At 28.7% G+C, this 20,746-nt stretch overlaps 5 protein-coding genes across 5 annotated transcripts; all 5 read right to left on the bottom strand.

Moving 5' to 3' along the window:
- Positions 1-517: 517 nt before the first annotated feature.
- On the bottom strand, positions 518-1,993 carry LOC128951339 (retinol dehydrogenase 11-like). Its single transcript, XM_054296588.1, has 4 exons — positions 1,773-1,993; positions 1,455-1,707; positions 716-1,112; positions 518-632 (listed from the first exon to the last, which is right to left on the bottom strand). Exons 1-4 carry the CDS (start codon positions 1,962-1,964, stop codon positions 518-520), a joined length of 957 nt encoding a protein of 318 aa, XP_054152563.1. The 5' UTR covers positions 1,965-1,993.
- A 1,053-nt stretch (positions 1,994-3,046) lies between these two features.
- LOC128951338 (pseudouridine-5'-phosphatase-like) lies at positions 3,047-3,884 on the bottom strand. The gene is made up of 2 exons (XM_054296587.1): positions 3,752-3,884; positions 3,047-3,621 (listed from the first exon to the last, which is right to left on the bottom strand). The coding sequence occupies exons 1-2, from the start codon at positions 3,882-3,884 to the stop codon at positions 3,047-3,049; spliced, it is 708 nt and encodes a 235-aa protein (XP_054152562.1).
- Positions 3,885-5,013: 1,129 nt separating this feature from the next.
- Positions 5,014-6,621, bottom strand: LOC128951337 (retinol dehydrogenase 12-like). The gene is made up of 4 exons (XM_054296586.1): positions 6,442-6,621; positions 6,095-6,347; positions 5,527-5,932; positions 5,014-5,167 (listed from the first exon to the last, which is right to left on the bottom strand). The coding sequence occupies exons 1-4, from the start codon at positions 6,619-6,621 to the stop codon at positions 5,014-5,016; spliced, it is 993 nt and encodes a 330-aa protein (XP_054152561.1).
- A 928-nt stretch (positions 6,622-7,549) lies between these two features.
- LOC128951336 (retinol dehydrogenase 11-like) lies at positions 7,550-17,193 on the bottom strand. The gene is made up of 4 exons (XM_054296585.1): positions 17,056-17,193; positions 16,720-16,972; positions 7,798-8,206; positions 7,550-7,664 (listed from the first exon to the last, which is right to left on the bottom strand). The coding sequence occupies exons 1-4, from the start codon at positions 17,191-17,193 to the stop codon at positions 7,550-7,552; spliced, it is 915 nt and encodes a 304-aa protein (XP_054152560.1).
- Positions 17,194-19,155: 1,962 nt separating this feature from the next.
- On the bottom strand, positions 19,156-20,256 carry LOC128951335 (retinol dehydrogenase 11-like). Its single transcript, XM_054296583.1, has 3 exons — positions 20,086-20,256; positions 19,761-20,013; positions 19,156-19,580 (listed from the first exon to the last, which is right to left on the bottom strand). Exons 1-3 carry the CDS (start codon positions 20,254-20,256, stop codon positions 19,156-19,158), a joined length of 849 nt encoding a protein of 282 aa, XP_054152558.1.
- Positions 20,257-20,746: the final 490 nt, after the last annotated feature.

Raw genomic sequence — 20,746 nt, 5'->3', positions numbered from 1 at the left:
TACTACAATAACAATTTTATAGCTATTTATAATTTCTTTTATAGTATATAAAATTTAACAATAACAAAAATTAAATACAAAATACTAATTTATATATATTATAAAAACTGGTTATTATAATATTATAATGTTTTTATTTTATTTTTTGAATAACTAATATATTGATTATATACATGTATTTATATAAAATATATTTGAAGGACATTCTGTTAGTATATAATTTACAGTAAATTACTTTATAATAACATAACATCATTAGTATCATAATTTACCTGTAATATATTGAAGTTACTATGACAATAATTTTATATATAAAACAATTATTGTCAATAATAATAAACATACAATTAAATACAATAATAATTTTTAAAAATACAATTAATTTTGTTTAATAAAATAAATAATGAATATGTAAACTAAATCTTACAATTTTAGATATACAGTATTAATAATATACATTTTGTATATATAATAGATAACAAATTACAAGTATTTAAACATTAATTAAATGTAATTTTTAGATTCTGTACGACTCTTCTATGTCTACGAGTTCGCAGCTTAACTGCCACAACATTTTTGCGTCGTCCATATTATCTGCATGTTTAACAAAACTGTCCTCTCGTTTGCAATTACTGTTTGAGTATTAATTAAAATTAATTTGTTTAAAATATATTAAGAAAAAAACAAAACAAAATAATTACTATAAATAACATACTCGTAATAAAATCCCGATTCGTTATCCAGACTTTCCTCTAGAGTACAGTACAGTGTTGTCTGACATCCCATTTCTGGCGTCAAAAACAACATATTTCTCATAATATCGTTACTGAAGGCATACTTTTGGAGCTCAGTCTTGACGATACCGGGATTCAAAGCATAACACATTACAGTGCTGTCATCACCGAGACGTCGGGCCATTTCTCGTGTGGCCAATACCTGAGCCAACTTACTTTGGGTGTAGGCATCGGTTGGATCATAAGCACCGTTAGCCAGCATTATATTATCGAAATGAATTTTGCCCACTTTGTGATATGAAGATGATACATTGATAACACGTGCACGTGTTGATTGACGCAGATGCGGCAATAACAATAATGTTAACAAAAATGGTCCTGGTTTAAAAAATCATATTTATATAATTAATATAAAAATAATTATTTTTTCACAAATTTTTTATATGTTAAAATTTATTTAATAAATATTTTATTTATTGTATTGATTATATCATAGTTGGGATAATAGTTATCAAACACTATTTTTATACTAATTTTTTTAATACCTAAGTTATATTATATAAATAGTATTTAATAACACCAAAAAATACAAAAAGTATATCTATTTCTGAGTTTAAATTTAGATTTTAAGTTTAAATGTTAAAATTTATTAAGTAATTTATTTATTGGTTACCATATAGTATATTATTTTTATCAAAGTTATAAAAATAAGATATTTACCCAAATAATTGCTACCAAATTGCATCTCAAAACCTTCAGTAGTTTTAGACTCCGGACACATCATAATACCCGCATTATTGATCAATATATCGATTACGGGCTCTCTTTCTTTCAAATCGCAAGCAAACTGTCTGATAGACTTCAAAGACGCCAAATCCAGTTTCAATGCTATTATGTCTGCGCTCGGGTTTACCGTTTTGATGTCATTGATTGCCAACTGAGCCTTATCTAGACTACGACATCCAATATATATCTGTGTGTTGGGACAGTAATCAATAAGCAATCATCAATTTTATTTTATATTATTTTAGTTTATACTTTAGCTCCTCGTTTTGATAGCTGTAACGCCGATTCTTTGCCAATACCCGAGTTGGCACCAGTAATGACCACAACCTTACCGTCCAAACGGCGTTCACTTTTGCACTTACGTCGCATACGTAGTGTATTAGTGCCAAAATCATTGAAAGCCATACCAACCAATGTTTTTGCATTTTCCGCTTTTTCACACATTTTACTCTCACTTTTTTTAGTAGTACTCATATTTCATACAAATATTTCTAAAATTTCAAACTTGTATTATTTTAACACAAAAAAAATCTTATTATTTAATATGATTAGATTAATTTATTTTATCTTGACTTCCTAAATGAAAACTATTATAATAATAATACTATTAAAATGTAATAATAATATTTATAGTTGATTTTATATTTAGTTTTAAAAAATTAATCACAAATTTATAATAAACTGGATTTTAATGTTTATATGATTTTTTTGAATAACTATTTATATTATAAGATATTGATTATTTATACATACAGTTTATATTTGAAGGATATTCAAACAAATTAATTTTTAGTACATTTTAATGTTTTAGTACATTTGTACAATTACTTTATACGTAATAACGTAACTTTATTTACTGTACTTACCTATAAGTACAGTGTACTTACTTCTAAGTACACTGTACTCTACATACATGTACAGTATAATGATGGTATAATAATAAACCTGTAATATTTTAAAGTTTCCATGACAATAATTTTAAATAAAACATAATTACTGTATTATCAGTAATCATAAACATAAATATTTTTGTTGAATATTTTAATTTTTAAAAATACATGTATAAATTAATTTTAATATAATTATTGTATACAACTTAGGAACATATTATATTATAAAATTTAGAGTATTTTTACAATTAATATATATTATTATTGTATTATTTATTTATTTTTGCTTTAACTTATATTATTTTATTTAATAATTAATTAATAAATTGTAAAATTGCTTTATAAAATACGTAAATTAATAAAAATAATTAGCACTGTATGATTTTATTTATTTAATTATTGAATCTAGTTAATATATTAATTACAATAATTGTGGTTCGGGCAATTCCCTCCATCGTTTTATAATCCAAAAGTTCCCTATTTTCCATGTTCCCTGGGAATTCACAGGGAATCTATTTCTAAGTATTTAATAATAATAATAATAAAATATAAAAATTAATTTTCTGCAATTATTATTTAAAATATAAATAATTTGTATTTACTGTACTAATAATATTTAGTTAAATACATATAGTATTAATCATAATTAGGTATTCCTAAGACGTCTAGTCTAACACTTAGGTATGAATCGGAAATCAGTGTTATTTTATCACTAATATCATCAAAGTATTCATACAATCCATTGTTTATTAGCAATGTTTTCGAACCAGTCATCAGAGCGCCGGTAATACCTTTACGAGAGTCTTCAACAATCAACACATTTTGCATACTATCGGGCGGTTCACTAAATCTCTGACAACAAACGTGATAGATATCAGGCGCCGGTTTATTGTTGACCACTTCGGGATCAGTAGCACCGCAAACAACGTGTTCAAACAGTTTGCCGGCGTCTAGAAAACCGTTTACCTGTTTGGACAGATAGTCAAACATCTTACTGTCCCTTGAGGTGGCGATAGCCATATGTATATTATTACTGTACAAGTGTTCAACAAATCGTTTAACTCCGGGCATCAATTGATGATTGTGTCCGACAATAGCTTTTGTCAACTTAATCTTCTCCGACCTTCTATTCATTGCCGGCTCCGGGAGTTTAATGTAATCGAAAAAATCGTCAAACATTTTATTTGCACCATCAGCTTCTAAAATATTTTCTATAATTTTATTTTGATGTTGTTGTTATTGAAATAATTGAAAAATAAATTTAAAATTGATAAATTACATACAATAAGTATTAACAATATAATTAATGTGATTATTTTGAAAAAAAACTTATAAACTTACTCATATAATTATCCGGTAAGTTTATATAAAAATGTTGGGCATATTGTTTGAAGGCGTCCAAAATACAGTCGTTAGTGTTGACCAGTGTGCCCAACATATCAAATATGACATGAGTTATTATGGTAGGTGCCATTATTATACCAAAATACACAATTCATGTAAACAACTTAAGTAATATTTGTATCATAAAATTATATAGATTTAAAACTATGAAACAATTGTATTTCTAAAAAATTCATAATAAAGTATTTTAATAAAAATCTATTTTTCTCTTATAAAATAATATAATATTGTAATAAACAAAAAAATTTGCTTTATTTGCTAAATTCATTTAGTATATAAACTACTAATAAGTTAACATATTTGCAATTAGCTAACTAAATATATATTGTAATTTATAGCGGATATATAAATATTTTTATATCTATTATAAATATACAGTTAAAATATTAATTACTATACAGTCTATATATATAAATAGCTATTTATTTTTAATTATCTAATATAGTTGACTTTATTGTTTATACAAATAAATATTTATACTGTATATTGAATTAGCATGTACGTATTAAATTAACATAACTATAAATTTTGTTGTCAAATAATTTCAGTATTTAAAGTTATAAGAATATATATACAATTTTTAAATAAATATATTTCCTCTTTATGTAAACTTTAATTTGAATTATTATAATACAATTTATGTAAATTACTTGTAAAATTAATTTTAATAAATAAATAATAATTCTATGATATTTTTATAATAAATTTATATTAAATAAATTTATATTAAATTAAACTTATAAGTTTGTATACAATTAAAATTATATATTTATTGATCTTTATTAATTAAAATAATTATAGAAATTATATAATCATTTAGTGGGAGCAATCAAAATTAATTATAAGTTACATTACAAAATTAATATTAATAAATTATTTATATCTTATTTATATGAATTATCTATATAAATCATTATAAATTATAATGTTAATTATAAATTAGATAAATTAACTTATTTTTTAATTCAGTATATCCAGATATGTATTGAACAGATATTACAATTAATAGATTAGATATAATTTATAAATAACTGTATCTAATAAATGTTATAAGTATTTTAACTGTATAAATATTTAGTAAACATGTATTTTTAGTGAATTGTTATTATAATTAGTATACTAATTATTGTTTTTTAGATATATATATATATATAACATTATGGGTAAAATAAAGTAATTGTAATTAATTTGTTGATAATTTATTTGTCAGTCTCCTGCCAGGCACTAGACTTTGCAGTATAAATCCTGAGGTGTGGCTCGAGATTAACTAAATCGCAGCTCAAATCCCATAGTTTTTCGCCACTAATATCATCTTTGGCTGCACTAACCATACCATTAACTCGGGCACAGTTACTTAATAAATTGAAAAATAGTTTTACATTAATATCATATATTTTACAATAATTATAATAATAATAATAAACATACAAAAATATCATAAGTAATTTTTATAAACTAATAATATATTAATATTTGATTTCTATTATATAAGCCGATAAAAATTAATATTTTTCAATGAATTCATCAAAGTTTATAAATTTTATTATACATATACATTGATTTTTATCGCCGTTTATGTATTTTAATTATATTGAATTCATGAATCAGTTTTTATTAATATTTTTAATAATAATTATATTTAATAAAATAAAACTGTTGTTACTTTTACTTATTAAAAAAAGTTATACAATTAAACAAATCAAATAACTCACACATAATAAAATCCGGTTTCGTTATCCAATGTCTCGTCTAATGCACAAAACAGTGTAGTTTGAGAACCCATTTCGGGATTCAAAAACACAATTTTGCCCAACTTATAGATCATGCCTACCATATCATCATAACGACCCAACTCAGAGAATGTATGTCCCGGATGTACACTATAGGTCTTGATCTTGCTCTCCGAGCCCAACCGTCTGGCCAGTTCACGGCCAAACAGTATGAGTGCTAGTTTGCTCTGAGCATAGGCCTTGAAGGGCTGGTAGCTACCATTGACCATGTTGATGTTTTCAAAGTTTATACGGCCAATCATATGGGCCAATGAGCTTATGTTGATCACACGGGCCGAGACCGACTTTTTCAATAGTGGCAACAAATGCATGGTCAGCAAAAAATGGCCTGGAGGTAGATTAGGTGGCAATGGATAGGGCAGTGGCAGTGGAGGGGTGATTTGAAAAAAATGAAACAAATTATAATACATATATAATTACTAAAAATTAGTAATAAATAGTAACAATAATTATCAATAATAATAATAATAATAATAATAAATATGATTACCCAAATAATTGGTTCCAAATTGCATTTCAAATCCATCAGTAGTTTTCCATTCGGGACACATCATAACACCGGCATTATTGACAATAATGTCGACTTTCCTGACCTGTTGGGCAACATTTTGGGCAAACTGTCTGACGGACTTCAATGATGCCAAATCCAGCTTAAGTAGTATAATATCTGCCGACTCGTTCCTACCCTTAATATCGTTGACGGCATCCTCGCCTTTCTCAATGTTACGACACCCGATAATAACCTAATAAAACCATAAAAAAATAATGAAAAAATTTCAAATAAACATAAAAATATTATTATTACTAATTATTATAAAAATATTAATATGATATTACAGTAGCGCCTCTTAAGGACAATTGATAGGCCGTCTCTTTGCCGATACCAGTGTTGGCACCGGTAACCACTGCCACATCACCAGTCAATTGTCGTTGACTTTGACATCGTTTTGATAGTCTGAATAGTAAACGCAAGTATTCAAAATAACCAGATATGCCCAGTCGTATTAAATTAGCCATTATAATTTTTTAATATAATTGATATATTTAAATTTCTAAAAATATTACACGTACACACAATAAAAACAAAATTTAATTTTTCAAATAATTAATGATTTATATTTTACTTAATAATAGTTATGATTAATTATACTAATTATGATTAATGATAATAATTATGATTATCTTATTTATTGAACTATTATAGATAATAATAGATATAATATGCTTTAATTATATTCTTTATTATAATACAGTTAAATATAATTTGTTTGATGTAATTAAGATATTATTATAATAATAATAATAATATTATATTTATTCTAATTTATTTTTATTTGATTTTAATAATTTTATTATATTAGGCAACAGTTTATATGTTAATCTATAATATGCGTGACATTTATTTGATATCTTTATATTACTATTACTAAATTATATGTCACTCATATGATTATTAGTTATCAAATATATTAAAAAATATATTTTTTTTATTTGTGAGAATAATTTATTATTAATTCTTGACATAATTTCTAAGAAAATATTTTATTTGTATTTTATTTAACAAATATACTAGAAATAGATTGAATAATATTATTAATATTTAATTATTAAAAAATATATAATTTTTATTTATTTAAAAATATATATTTATACTATAGTTGTTTAAACTTTTAAAGAAAATTTTGTTTATATTATTATAACTAAAATAAATTAAATGCAGAATAAGTGCATAATATATTTGTTTTTACTGATAAATATTAGTCAGATTAAATAATAATAAATTATTAATTATAAATAAAACAGTAAAAATTGATGGTTATCAATAAAGTCAAATAAATAATACAGTAATAATGCAATACAATTGTATAACATAAAAAATACTTTATATTACTTTAATAATAAAAAAATATTTAGTCTATATATATAATACAAAATATCATATAAATTATATCTTAAGATTGTCTTCAAGATTAACCAAATTGCAACTCATGTCCCACAAGAGTTCGGCCATACGGTCATCGGTTGCCGTCGATATCATATTATTCACTTTACGACAATTACTATTAGAAAAAATAACAAATATATTTTTATTACAAAATACAATAACAATATCATATAATTTTTTTTAATAATAAATGATAACCTAATGTGATTACTGACTTTTAGTTAACAAAAAAATATATGGATACATACGCATAATAACAACCAGTTTGTTTGTCGAGATCTGCATCCAGTGCACAATACAGTGATGTTTGTGCTCCCATTTCGGGTGTCAGTCCAATACATTTCAATAGCAGTCTACCGGCTGGTCCACCGTCTCTATGTCGCTGTAGATCAGTATTGACAGGACCGGGATGTACACAATAGGTTTTGACATTACTGTTGAGTCCACCCAGTCGTCGGGCCAGTTCCCGTGTAAACAATACATTGGCCAGTTTGCTCTGGGCGTAGGCCTTCCAGCTAGTGTAGGCACCGTTACGCAAATTGATATTATCCAAATGAATTTTGCCCATCATATGTCCACTAGAGGATACAGTAATTATACGTGCAGTTGATGCTTGTTTTATTAACGGTAATAAATGCATTGTTAACAAAAAATGACCTAAAAATATATTTTTTAAATATAAATCAATAAAATAATAAAAATTATTAAATTGAAATTCAACTTTAAAAATAAATTCATTATGATTTAAATTAGTTTATATTTGACTATTCATTTATAAATGCTGTAAATTTATATGATTTATGTATATAAATTATGCTATTAATATAATAATTGAAGTAAAAATAATTTAATAACTATATATGATAAATAAAATTACTTTTATATAAAATACTGAAAACTGATAAAGTAATAAACTTATTACTCTATTAAGATTCACAGAATAAATGTTAATGAATAAATTATTATTATATATTATCTGAACTAAAAAAAATTAAATGTTTTTATTATTAAGAAACCAAATAAAAATAATTTTTTTAAAAACACAATTATCTCTCTCTCATGTATATTATTACGTTTATAATGCAATCACATTTAGCAATTATATAATGGTTAACTAATAATACTATTAAAAATAATTGCTAAATTTCCTAATTAATAATCTTAAATGATAGTCATATTTAAACTAATGAAAGGGGCCGAAAATACCTCAACTTTTATATTGAATTTTTGAATATAATTATTAGATTTTTTATAGAAATTTCATACATTCATAATTCAAACTTTATATTATTAATAGATTTGTAATTCAGAGTGAAATGATAGTCATATGAGAGAAAGAATTATTGATAAGTTTATCGAAAGTTTCCATGAATTACTCTATATTCAGTTATTTTCCTATTTTAATAATTTGTAATTTTAAGTAATTTCTATAATAATTTTTACTCTTTTGCCTACGCTTGAAGAAAGCAGTCGATAGACTTGTCAATCATTTTTAAGGCAAACGAAACATTCAATTTAAATAATACTTCTATTTTTGTAACTAATATGTAATTAACATAATTAATAAATATATTTAATCATCAATTGAAGTGTGCATTGAGTGATAGTTTGTCTTAAGTGTGAAGTATGAGGGATATCGGCAGGTAATTGAAGTCAAGACAAAGGACCGCGACATCGAAAGGGTGATTACGAGAACTGCAATACTATCGGACCAGACATACTGTCTGAATTCGATCCCCGAGTACTTAAGTTGAGCTGAGCGACTGAGCTACAGTTCCTTGTAACTGGCCATAAAAGTCAGGCCCGTTTCAAGTGGTGGAGGCGCCTGTTGTCCAAACACAGAAGAAATAGAAATTAGAAGACAGCACAAGAGGTAGACCAGATTGTCTACAAAGAGGTGGACCAGATTGTCCGCAAATATTAGAGAGAAAGACTGTCATTAAAAGAAAAGACTAAAGTATTGCAAAATAGAGATTAGAAGCCGAAACCGGAAGTTGCGAACCGGAAGTACAGCTTATAAGATGTCACGGGAATTTGTAAGAAATTTCTTAGCGATAAAAGAGAAATTGGGCGATAGATTCGATCCCAATATGACACTCAATGATATTTCGATGATTATATCTCATCACGAAATAGAATCGGATGAAGAATCAGAAGATACAGTCATTGAAAGTGCAGAAGAGAAGAATACGACGAAAGCTAAGAAATTATTAGAAGAAACGGGACTACAGAACGAAAATAAGAGTATAGATGAAGAATTAGAAGAATTCTTTGGTACTACCGTTGCAATGGACAACGCAGACCTCGAATTCACAGAAATAGAAGGACTTCGAGAACAGGCAGACATATTAACTGCTTCTCAACTCGAATTCATAAACAAAGAGATTAAGAATACGGAAGAAAAGTTAAAACAGTTAAATGTTTATCAAACCCGTATAAGAGAGGGTAGACCTCCTATTAGTCCGGAAACGATGAACGAATATAAAAGAAAATTAGAGACCAAAAAATCGGCAAAAGAAAGTAGTCCGCAAATGCCTATATTAGAGGTACAGACAGAACCGAAAAAGACGGACAAAAGAGATTTAAAATCAGTTCAGAAGAAATTACAGTTCGAATCGACGACAATAGAGAAAGATAGACAACCGCTGGAACCGACTATTATCGAGAAACAGCCGTTGAGGACATCGATTACGAAACATATTAATGATACCGGAAATGTGATATATTCTGACAATGAGAAGAATACTCAGCAAAAGACGACTACAAATGTAGAGAACCAGAGATCAGAAACCTTATATTCAAAGGGAGTATTGAAAGACTGGGGAATATCGAATAAGAAGACGACACAATTTCCGAAGGATAGCCAATTTGATTGGATATCAACAGATCCGAAGAGAAGTGATAAGAGTAGATCGAAAGTCATTTCGAGTATAGAAGTACCGGATGACCAGATCAATGAAGAGATAGATGATTGTGAAATAAATTCACCACCTCGAAGGATAAATATAAATAAACAGAAACAATCGACACCAGAGAAAGAAGATCGAGAATCAGATCCTATGTTATTATTAGTCGATAGATTAGGAGAGATATTAGAAGATCGGAAAATGCCGAAAAGTCATTTTAGAAAAGCGCCGAAATTTAATGGCAAAGAAGAAGAAGCGAGCGAATGGCTAACCGATTACAACAGATTTGCGAAAACTCAAGAGTGGTCTTCGAGAAATAAAGTAAAGAATGTAAATCAGTATCTCGAAGGAACAGCTTTAGATTTTTACGATTATAAGTATCCGGAAAATAATCCCGAAAATTGGGAAGACTTCGAAGAAAATTTTAGAGAATGGTATGGATTAGGCGAAGGACAAGATACCGCATATAATGAATTGACGAATGCATACCAAAAATCAGATGAGAGACCGTCAGAATTTGTTACGAGAATTTTGGGTTTATCAAAGAAATTACCGGGAGATAATACATTAACGGTAATGAACCGTATAAGAGTTGGTCTAAGAGACAATTATTTAATTAATCAAGTTTCGATGGCGAACAATCCCGAAGAAGTTAGAAAATTTTTAAGAAATAAGGAAACAACCGAAAGACTCAGAAGATTGAATGAACCGAAGAAAACATATCAAAGAAATGATATTATATTTAGATCAAGAAGAAGAGAAGATAATTCAACCGGACATATAAAAGCCGGAAACGAGCAAAAAGGGAATAGAAAAACATTCAGTTGTTTTAATTGTGGAAAACCAGGACACTTATCAAGAGACTGCAGAATACCGAGAGATCGAGAAAACAGTCAGAAGAGATACGAAGAATGGTTGAAAACAAATGAATCGACGAATGAACAGAAGAAAGAAAACACGAGAACAGATATGAGAAATGATTATACGAATAATCAAAGTAATTTCAGAACTCGTGAGAAACAGAATGAACGTCAAAGTTATGACAGTGGAAGTCATATCTCGAGCGGGAGGGAATTAGTTCCAGTGAAAACAAAAGAATTTGATCCGTGGACAGACCCGGCAATAGCGAAACACTGGTCTACTTTCAACTATGAGAAGACGATGGAAGAGATATTAGAAAAACTAGACTTAGGAAACGTTCCAATTATCCAGATATTAGTCGATGGCATACCAGTTAAAGCGTTACCAGACACTGGATGTAGTATTACGATAATTAACAAAGACTTAGCAGAAGCACTGGGAAAAAGATTGAAACCATGGCCAAGAAGAGCGATGGAAACAGCAGACGGAAGATCAACCTATCCCAATGGATATCTCGCAAATGTGAAGATTTCTATGAAGAATAAGAGTTTGAATTTAGCCGTTGCTGTATCTAACATAAAGAATCCGCCAGTGATATTAGGAAATGATTTTTGCGAATCAATGAATTTGGTGTGTATATGGAAGGGACGAATGATAAGAGATGCAGAAGATTGTTTGAGTAAAGAATACCTCGACTATCTTAAGAGTCCAAGATGTCCAGAACCGCCATATAGATATACAGAATCGACAAGTAAAGAGAGTTCGATGGTTGTTGCAGCAGCCAGAGGAAAAATTAATTCATGGCCTAATCAGCGATGGATCGTCAAGAATGACGGATACGAAGAGTATCGAAAGAATGAGAAAAGAGGTAATGGAAAGACATTATCCAATATGATTATAACTGAACCTACAGACAGTTCGAGTCAAGAGTCGGACAATTCAAGTGAAGGTTCGGGTGAGTCGAATAATTTAGATAATTATAGTCGCGTGAAGTCGAAGAATGACAAACGCAAAGATAAGAGTGAAAAGAGTTCGGCAAAAGTATTTGCATATATGACAGTTGGTCACATGAAGACCATGAGAACAGTTAGAATACCGCCGCGATCTGAAATGATTGTCGAATGCGTGAGAACTGATGAAGAAAGAAATCCTGCCGTCATAGAGACGAGGGATTTATATAAGGAAAATGGTTTAGAAGTAGGTATGGGTTTTATCGATGACAGAGTCGAATCCATACAACTAATCGTTCGAAATAAGAAGAATACCGAACATAGACTTCGGAAGAATAGTGCGATTGCAACGATAAATAAATTGAATGATACGACAGAAGTCATAGAGACCAAAGAAGAGTTGAATGAAGAATTATTAGGATCAGTGAAACCATTCAACGAAACAGAAAACATAACTCAAGAGATGTCAGACGAAGAAAAAGAAAAGTTCTTGAAAATGTTTAAAACAGGGAAACACTTATCTAAAGAAGAAACAGAAGTCTTACAACAGATATTGTGTCAATTTAGAGATCGATTTGCAGTAGGAGATGACGAATTGGGAAGAATCAAAGGGTTAGACTATACGATTCCAGTAGGTGACGAAAAGCCGTTGTCATGTCAACCGTATAAGACATCACCGAAAGAAAAAGAAGTGCTCAGCGAAATGATAGAAGATATGTTGAAAAGAGGAATTATATCGCCGAGTCAGTCAGCCTGGAGTTCACCCGTAGTATTAGTAGATAAGAGAGACGGGACACTTAGATTTTGTGTCAATTATCGAAAAGTAAATCAAGTTCTGAGAAGAGATAGTTATCCGATACCGTTGATGGAAGACTTCATTACATGTTTAGCAGATACAGATCTATATTCAACGATGGACTGTGCGAGTTTCTTCTGGCAGATCAGATTGTCACCAGAAACAAAAGAAGTTACAAGTTTTACAACTTTTAAAGGATTATATCAATTTAATTATTTACCTTTTGGATTGCATTTGAGTCCAGCAGTTTGTAGTCGAGTAATGCAGACGATATTAGAACCGATGACTAGAAAATACTTATTTTTCTATATGGATGACATACTGTGTTACAGTAAAGGATTCAAAGAACACATACGAAGATTGATAGAGATTTTCGAGAGAATGAGAGCATATGACTTGAAGTTGAAGCCAAGCAAATGCAGAATGTGTATGAAAAGTGTACCATTTTTAGGACACATGATTACAGACAAAGGTCTATTACCAGATGCAGAAAGAGTTAGTTCATTGGCAAACATACCAGCACCTGACTCAGTGACAAAATTGAGATCATTTCTAGGATATGTTGGATTTTTCAGAAAGTTTGTCAAAGGATTTGCAGAGATAGCCGAACCATTACATCGATTGCTAAAGAACAATGCGAAATGGATTTGGAAAGAAGAACAGAACGAAGCATATTTGAAATTGAAGAATGCAGTGCTATCACCGCCTATATTAACTTATTATGATCCGAAATACGAATTACAGTTGAGATCAGATGCGTCGAAGTTAGCAATAGCAGCACATTTACTTCAGATCGAACCAGAAGGTCCGAAACTGTTGGCATGTGTTAGTAGATCGACGACATATACAGAACAAGTGAAGGGTGCGACACATCTCGAGTGCTTAAGTATTGTGTTTGCATTACAGAAGTTAAGACATTATGTTAATGGTAGACGTGTTCAAGTGATCACCGATTGCCATGCATTATGCCATTTATTACGATTTCGAAACCCGAATAGTCAATTGAGTAATTGGGGATTGATTTTACAGTCATATGATTTAGACATCCGATTCAACAGTGGTAAGAGTCACGTGGATGCGGATTATTTGAGTCGAAACCTACCGAACGGTTTTGATACAGAAGTTTGCCCATTGAATATGGAAGAAACCGGAGAAGAATGTATGGATACTCGTCTAAATATAAAGAGTTTTAAAGAATCGTTTATCGCTAAAGACGGAAACGAATTGAAGATATCAAGAGAACAGACGATATTCGAGCAGAAACAGGATCAACAGTTATCACAGATAATACAGATACTTATCAATCGAATAGATAATCGAAAAGACTACGAGAGATATGAAAAGAAATATATTATACATAAAGATATATTATATTACAGAGATATGAAATCAGATGGAAATGAGCGATGGTTACTATGTATACCACAATCGTTAATCAAAGAAGTGTTATATCATTGTCACGAATTTGCATCACATCTAGGAAAACATAAGACGTACGATAGAGTCCGCAGTAATTTCTATTGGATGGGAATGAAAGGAGATATTGAGAGACATGTAAAGACATGTCATAAATGTCAGTTCAGAAAGATGGACGCCAGTAAAAGAAGAGGAATGAGTCAGCCGATGGATGTACCGAAAAGTGTTTGGTCATCAATAAGTATGGATATAGTAGGACCGTTAATACCGTCAACTCAAGGACACAATTATATATTAACGATTAACGACAGATTATCGAAGTTTGCAATGATAAGACCATTGAAGAGAGCGACCGATAAAGAGATTATCAATTGTTTGAATCAATTAGTATTCGCAGAGTTCGGACAGCCGAAAGAAGTGCTTACAGATCGAGGAACCAATTTCTGTAGCAAAAGAATGACGAAATTTTATGAGAATTATGCGATAAGACACATAACGACGACTTCATATACGCCAAATGCGAACGGACAGACCGAGACGTTTAATAAAGTCATTGGAGTATCATTAGCTATACTCACAGGAATGAAAAGAGATTGGCATCAATACGTAAGACATATCGCGAAAGCCAATGAAGTTAACAGAAAACTTCAGAATCAGATCAGTGATAATCAGACGAACACATATGAAGTATCAGATAAAAACGAATATATCTTATATGTGGAGAAAGAGAATAACAATCTTCGAGAAAAGGTCAACAAACAGATGGACAATATGTTGAAAGCCGAACAACAGTGGACAGAGAAGCTGTTGAAAGCCGGTAAAGACCACGATAAGGATCGAAAGGAATACCGCGAAACCATTGATAACCACCCAACGATGATAGATACGCTCATCAAAACTATCGGAGGAAGAATAAGTGTGGATGAATGTGTGCCACTAAACCGTCACCACAAGACATATAAAGCTTCCGAGCCGTATGAGAGAAAATTCACGCATTCAGTACCAATATGTTGTTGCAAATGTGCTGAAACACAAAGAGATAATATACCGAAGCCGACGATAACAAGAGTTTTCGAAGAGATTAAGCCGCAGACCTCAGTAAAGGTAAACAATTCGTCGAAGGAAGTCGAAGAAGTCACACAAAAGATCGGAGAATTGATATCATTCGACGAAATACCGAATGAAATGAAGAAAATCGAAATACAGACCGAAAAAGAGACAAATGAAGAATCGATGAAAACCGTAAATGAAGAGTCCGACGACGAGTCGACCATTAAATGTGTTTTCAGAAAAACAAGTCCATTGAAAAACATGAGAATGACTATCACAAAGACATCAGAAGAAATTGATATTAAGGAACAGCAGATGAAAACGAAAATAAGTGCCAATATTTGGAGTAATATTCAATTGATACCGAAACCCATTGAAGACAACGACAACAAGAGAGATGAAAACGACAAGTCGGGAGATAATGAAGAGACAGACAATGAGACCGACATTACCGACGAAGATAACGACTAAAGAGAGACCACAAGAGTGTCCAGAGACTGGCCAACTCTATGGGTGGGGAAGTTGAAAGGGGCCGAAAATACCTCAACTTTTATATTGAATTTTTGAATATAATTATTAGATTTTTTATAGAAATTTCATACATTCATAATTCAAACTTTATATTATTAATAGATTTGTAATTCAGAGTGAAATGATAGTCATATGAGAGAAAGAATTATTGATAAGTTTATCGAAAGTTTCCATGAATTACTCTATATTCAGTTATTTTCCTATTTTAATAATTTGTAATTTTAAGTAATTTCTATAATAATTTTTACTCTTTTGCCTACGCTTGAAGAAAGCAGTCGATAGACTTGTCAATCATTTTTAAGGCAAACGAAACATTCAATTTAAATAATACTTCTATTTTTGTAACTAATATGTAATTAACATAATTAATAAATATATTTAATCATCAATTGAAGTGTGCATTGAGTGATAGTTTGTCTTAAGTGTGAAGTATGAGGGATATCGGCAGGTAATTGAAGTCAAGACAAAGGACCGCGACATCGAAAGGGTGATTACGAGAACTGCAATACTATCGGACCAGACATACTGTCTGAATTCGATCCCCGAGTACTTAAGTTGAGCTGAGCGACTGAGCTACAGTTCCTTGTAACTGGCCATAAAAGTCAGGCCCGTTTCACTAATAATACATAATTATTTTTAAAAAATAAAATGTTGTCTAACCCAGATGATTGGTGCCAAACTGTAGTTCAAATCCGTCCATTGTTTTCCACTCGGGACACATCATAACACCGGCATTGTTGACCAATATGTCCAGTCTGTCCACACATTGTTTGACTTCATCGGCAAACATGCGGACAGATTTTAGCGACGATAAGTCAAGTTTGTGGACAACAATGTCAGCGTCCGGGTTATCAGTTTTTATATCGTTAACAGCTTTCGTAGCTTTTTCCACATCACGACAACCAATAATTATCTGTAAATATTTATTTTTGAAATATATGTAAAAATCAAATAAATAAATAATTTTAAAAAAAAATTGTTTATTAATGGCCATACCTTTGCTCCGCGTTTGCTGAGCTCCAGAGCCGTTACTTTGCCAATACCGGTGTTGGCACCGGTAATGACTACTATCTGGCCGTCCAAACGGCGATCGCTATCACATTTTCGTCGATTACCTGTTTTTATTTCATACATTTCTTTTGTCAAAAAATTTGATGCTTTTATGAAACTCATAATTATTTTTACAATTATTTGTTAAATAATTTATTACTTAATATTTACTAAATTTCAATTCAATAGTAGAAAATTAGTATTTTTTAAATAAATTTTTCTTGTTATTCTTGGATATCACAAAAATTAATGAATAATAATAATATTTAAGTATAAAATAATTATATATATATTTTCAATTGACATTTCAATGTTAAACATTAATTCTTTTAAAAAATTTTGAATAAATACAGTACTATTGCTAACAACAGTAAATAATATTAAATAAATGTCAGACTATTTCTAATAATAATAAAATAATAATATATATATTTATCTAATATTTATTTTGATAAACTCAAATTTGTATAAATATATATATTTTTAAATATTTAAACAATTTTCTATGTGTATTATCATGTTTAAATACCGTTAAAATTATTACAGTGCAAACAGGTACATGTATATCAATATATTAATAATCATAACAATCATATAATATACATAACTATAAAAACTATTTTTGGGTGCATTTGTTTAGTTATGAATTTCAATGTCAGTCAGTAATGTATTAATACAGTATTAAATGTATTATAGATTTTCATGCTTTCAATGCATAGACAATTGTTTTTTTAATTAGTAAAAGAGTAATTCATTAAATTATACAAATTTTTTTAATAAATATAATGTACAATACAATAGTAGTTTTAACCGCCTGTTAGAGATGGGCAAATAGAAAGTTTCTAATAAATTTTCATGAGAAAGTTTCTAGAAAGTTTCTCATGAATAAATTTCTATAGAAATTTAACTTTATTGTTATACTATGGGATCCCCATATCTACGGTATAGTTATTGTAATACTATATTAATATTTATACATATATTATACTATACAAATGAGATACGTATATATAAAACAATTATAATTATTTAATAATAATTAGTTTTGTAAAATTGTATTTACCATTTTATTATATATATCATACTGTAATTTAATTAATTAATTTTTTACTTTAATTAATAATTTAAATACTAATAATAATATTTACGGTAATGTATTGTATGATAGCAAATATCGAGATAACAAAATTAAGAGGGGATCCCATAGATAGAAATTTCTTTTAGAAAGTTTCTAGAAATTTCTTTATTATTTTATAAATTTCTCTGTATAACTATCCCAATGTTGCGCAATATAATTTTGAATTTAAAGTACAGATATATTTACTAATAAACATTCATGAAATAAATTAATATTAGTAATTAGTTTTTTAATGTTAGTTTTTATTTTATTATAATAAATAAAGTAATTTACATTTATAATCGAAAAATGACAACATTATTATTATTATTATACTTTTATACATATTTAACTTGAATTATTTAGCACTAATTAGTATACAATATATTTTTATTAACATTTTTATTAATATTCTGTATATGTAAGTATAGGTGATATACTGTATTAATGATAGCCTTATATATGCTCCAAAAAAATATTTAATTATTAATAATTTTATGATTATTTTTATTATGTTTTTCATTATTATAGTCAGTCTCCTGCCAGGCACTGGTATTAACAATATTGATCCGGTAGTGAGTCTCGAGATTAACCAACTCTTGGCTCAAATCCCATAGTTTTGCAGCATTTTTCTCATCGGTGGCCGCACTCACCATATGATCCACTCGACGACAGTTACTTTTTATTTGAAAAAAATAAATACATAAATAAGATAACAAAATATAATAAATTATTTAACACAATAATTAAATTTAAACATTTGATACATAAATTTTTACAATATTTTGCATATGTTATTGTTTAAAAAACTTATTAAACAAATAGTATAACATTTGTCATTAAATTCCATATATTCAAAAAAAATTATATGCAAAAAATTCACAAACATTTTAATTAATTTAAAATTTAAAAATTTAATATCATATAACTCACGCATAGAAATATCCCGATTCATTGGCCACACTGTCATCTAAAATACAGTACAATATTGTTTGACAACCCATTTCTGGTTTCAGCAAAAATTTTTTGACAACTTTGCTGCCAATCTGTCCGCCCATTGAAATATGTCTCAACACTTGTGTGTCCACAAAGCCTGGATGTACGGCATAGGCTTTGACTGATTGGCCACTAGTAGTTTTGCCCAATCGTCGGGCCAGTTCACTGGTAAACATAACGTTTGCTAATTTGCTCTGATTGTAAGCTTTGAATGGTTTATAGGCACCGTTAACCAGATTAATGTTATCAAAATAGATATTACCCAACATATGGCCTATAGAGCTAACGTTAATCACTTTGGTTCCACCAGTCGATTTTTTCAATAGGGGCAACAAATGCATTGTTAATAGAAAATGTCCTAGACACAAATTGCAACAAAAACATACATTTAATAGATGAGCAAATGCTACATAATTTCCAGATTAACTATAATATATATTGTACTAAAAAATATGTTTAAATTTTAAAAAATATGTCCTAGATCTATTTAAGATTGAATCTATTATTTTATAGCAATTATTATTATTAGCAATATTACCCAGGTGATTAGTACCAAATTGCATTTCAAATCCATCAGCGGTTTTCCATTCGGGACACATCATAACACCGGCATTATTGATGAGTACATCTATTTTGTCGACCAGTTGTTCCACTTGTTGGGCAAACAGTCTAACGGATTTCATTGACGCCAAATCCAGTTTCACTACTTTGAGGACTACTGAGTCGTTGGTGGCCTTCATATCATTGATGGCTTCATTGCCCTTCTCTAGGCTCCGACAACCGATAATTACCTTAGTATTTGAAAATTTGTTTAATTATAATATAATTATTTTTATTAATTTTAGGATAATTATATGACATACCTGAGCTCCACGTGATGCCAATTGATAGGCTGTTTCTTTGCCAATACCAGCATTTCCGCCGGTAATCACTACTATCTGTCCATCTAATCGTCGATTACTTTCACATCTATTGACTTGATTTAGGGTATTCCTTGTTAACTCATTGAATCCACTTATAGCAAACTTTATCATTATTATTATTTATTATTATTATTTATTTATTATTAGCTAAACTGTAGTTACTTTTTTAGATTTATGATAATATTTATTTAATTATATACTTTACAAAAAATATGTTTATTAAAACTATTGTATAGTATTTTATTAAAATATATTTTTTAGAAATATTAAAATATTAGCGCTTGTTCTAAATAAATAAAATTTTAAGTTTTTACAGTATTTATAAACAATATAAATAACTAACAAGTAAGTAACAGTTTGAATATTTTGAACTAATAAAATAGTAAATAAAAATAACTAAATAACTTAAAAATAAAAATGATACAGTATTAATAACGTTATCAACTAATGACATTTCCATAGAAACTTTGAATATAATAATTGTTATTTAGTTTTAAGAATAATTTCTAAAATTATACTATAATTAATGATTATAATAAATAAATTACAAATAATTATAATAATTTCATTAAAATTCTGATGAATTTATTAAAAATATTAT

Source organism: Oppia nitens, unplaced genomic scaffold (genome assembly GCF_028296485.1).
Source record: "Oppia nitens isolate AA-2021 unplaced genomic scaffold, nextdenovo-longstitch-racon4-pilon3 scaffold1_pilon_pilon_pilon, whole genome shotgun sequence".
Lineage (NCBI taxonomy): Eukaryota > Metazoa > Arthropoda > Arachnida > Sarcoptiformes > Oppiidae > Oppia > Oppia nitens.
Note: the sequence above shows the minus strand (reverse complement) of the source record. Positions and strands in the feature narration are given on the sequence as shown.

Coding starts and splice junctions, on each gene's coding strand:
- LOC128951335 (XM_054296583.1), bottom strand. CDS start 20,256: ATGATAAAGTTTGCTATAAGTGGATTCAATGAGTTAACAAGGAATACC. Junction 20,014..20,085: donor TGGCATCACGTGGAGCTCAG/GTATGTCATATA, acceptor TCAAATACTAAG/GTAATTATCGGTTGTCGGAG. Junction 19,581..19,760: donor ATTTGGTACTAATCACCTGG/GTAATATTGCTA, acceptor ATTTGTGTCTAG/GACATTTTCTATTAACAATG.
- LOC128951339 (XM_054296588.1), bottom strand. CDS start 1,964: ATGTGTGAAAAAGCGGAAAATGCAAAAACATTGGTTGGTATGGCTTTC. Junction 1,708..1,772: donor TATCAAAACGAGGAGCTAAA/GTATAAACTAAA, acceptor CCCAACACACAG/ATATATATTGGATGTCGTAG. Junction 1,113..1,454: donor ATTTGGTAGCAATTATTTGG/GTAAATATCTTA, acceptor TTTTTAAACCAG/GACCATTTTTGTTAACATTA.
- LOC128951338 (XM_054296587.1), bottom strand. CDS start 3,884: ATGGCACCTACCATAATAACTCATGTCATATTTGATATGTTGGGCACA. Junction 3,622..3,751: donor CTTACCGGATAATTATATGA/GTAAGTTTATAA, acceptor ATAAAATTATAG/AAAATATTTTAGAAGCTGAT.
- LOC128951337 (XM_054296586.1), bottom strand. CDS start 6,621: ATGGCTAATTTAATACGACTGGGCATATCTGGTTATTTTGAATACTTG. Junction 6,348..6,441: donor TGTCCTTAAGAGGCGCTACT/GTAATATCATAT, acceptor TGGTTTTATTAG/GTTATTATCGGGTGTCGTAA. Junction 5,168..5,526: donor GAAACCGGATTTTATTATGT/GTGAGTTATTTG, acceptor CAATTTATTAAG/TAACTGTGCCCGAGTTAATG.
- LOC128951336 (XM_054296585.1), bottom strand. CDS start 17,193: ATGTATGAAATAAAAACAGGTAATCGACGAAAATGTGATAGCGATCGC. Junction 16,973..17,055: donor TCAGCAAACGCGGAGCAAAG/GTATGGCCATTA, acceptor AAATATTTACAG/ATAATTATTGGTTGTCGTGA. Junction 7,665..7,797: donor CAAACTGGTTGTTATTATGC/GTATGTATCCAT, acceptor TTTTTCTAATAG/TAATTGTCGTAAAGTGAATA.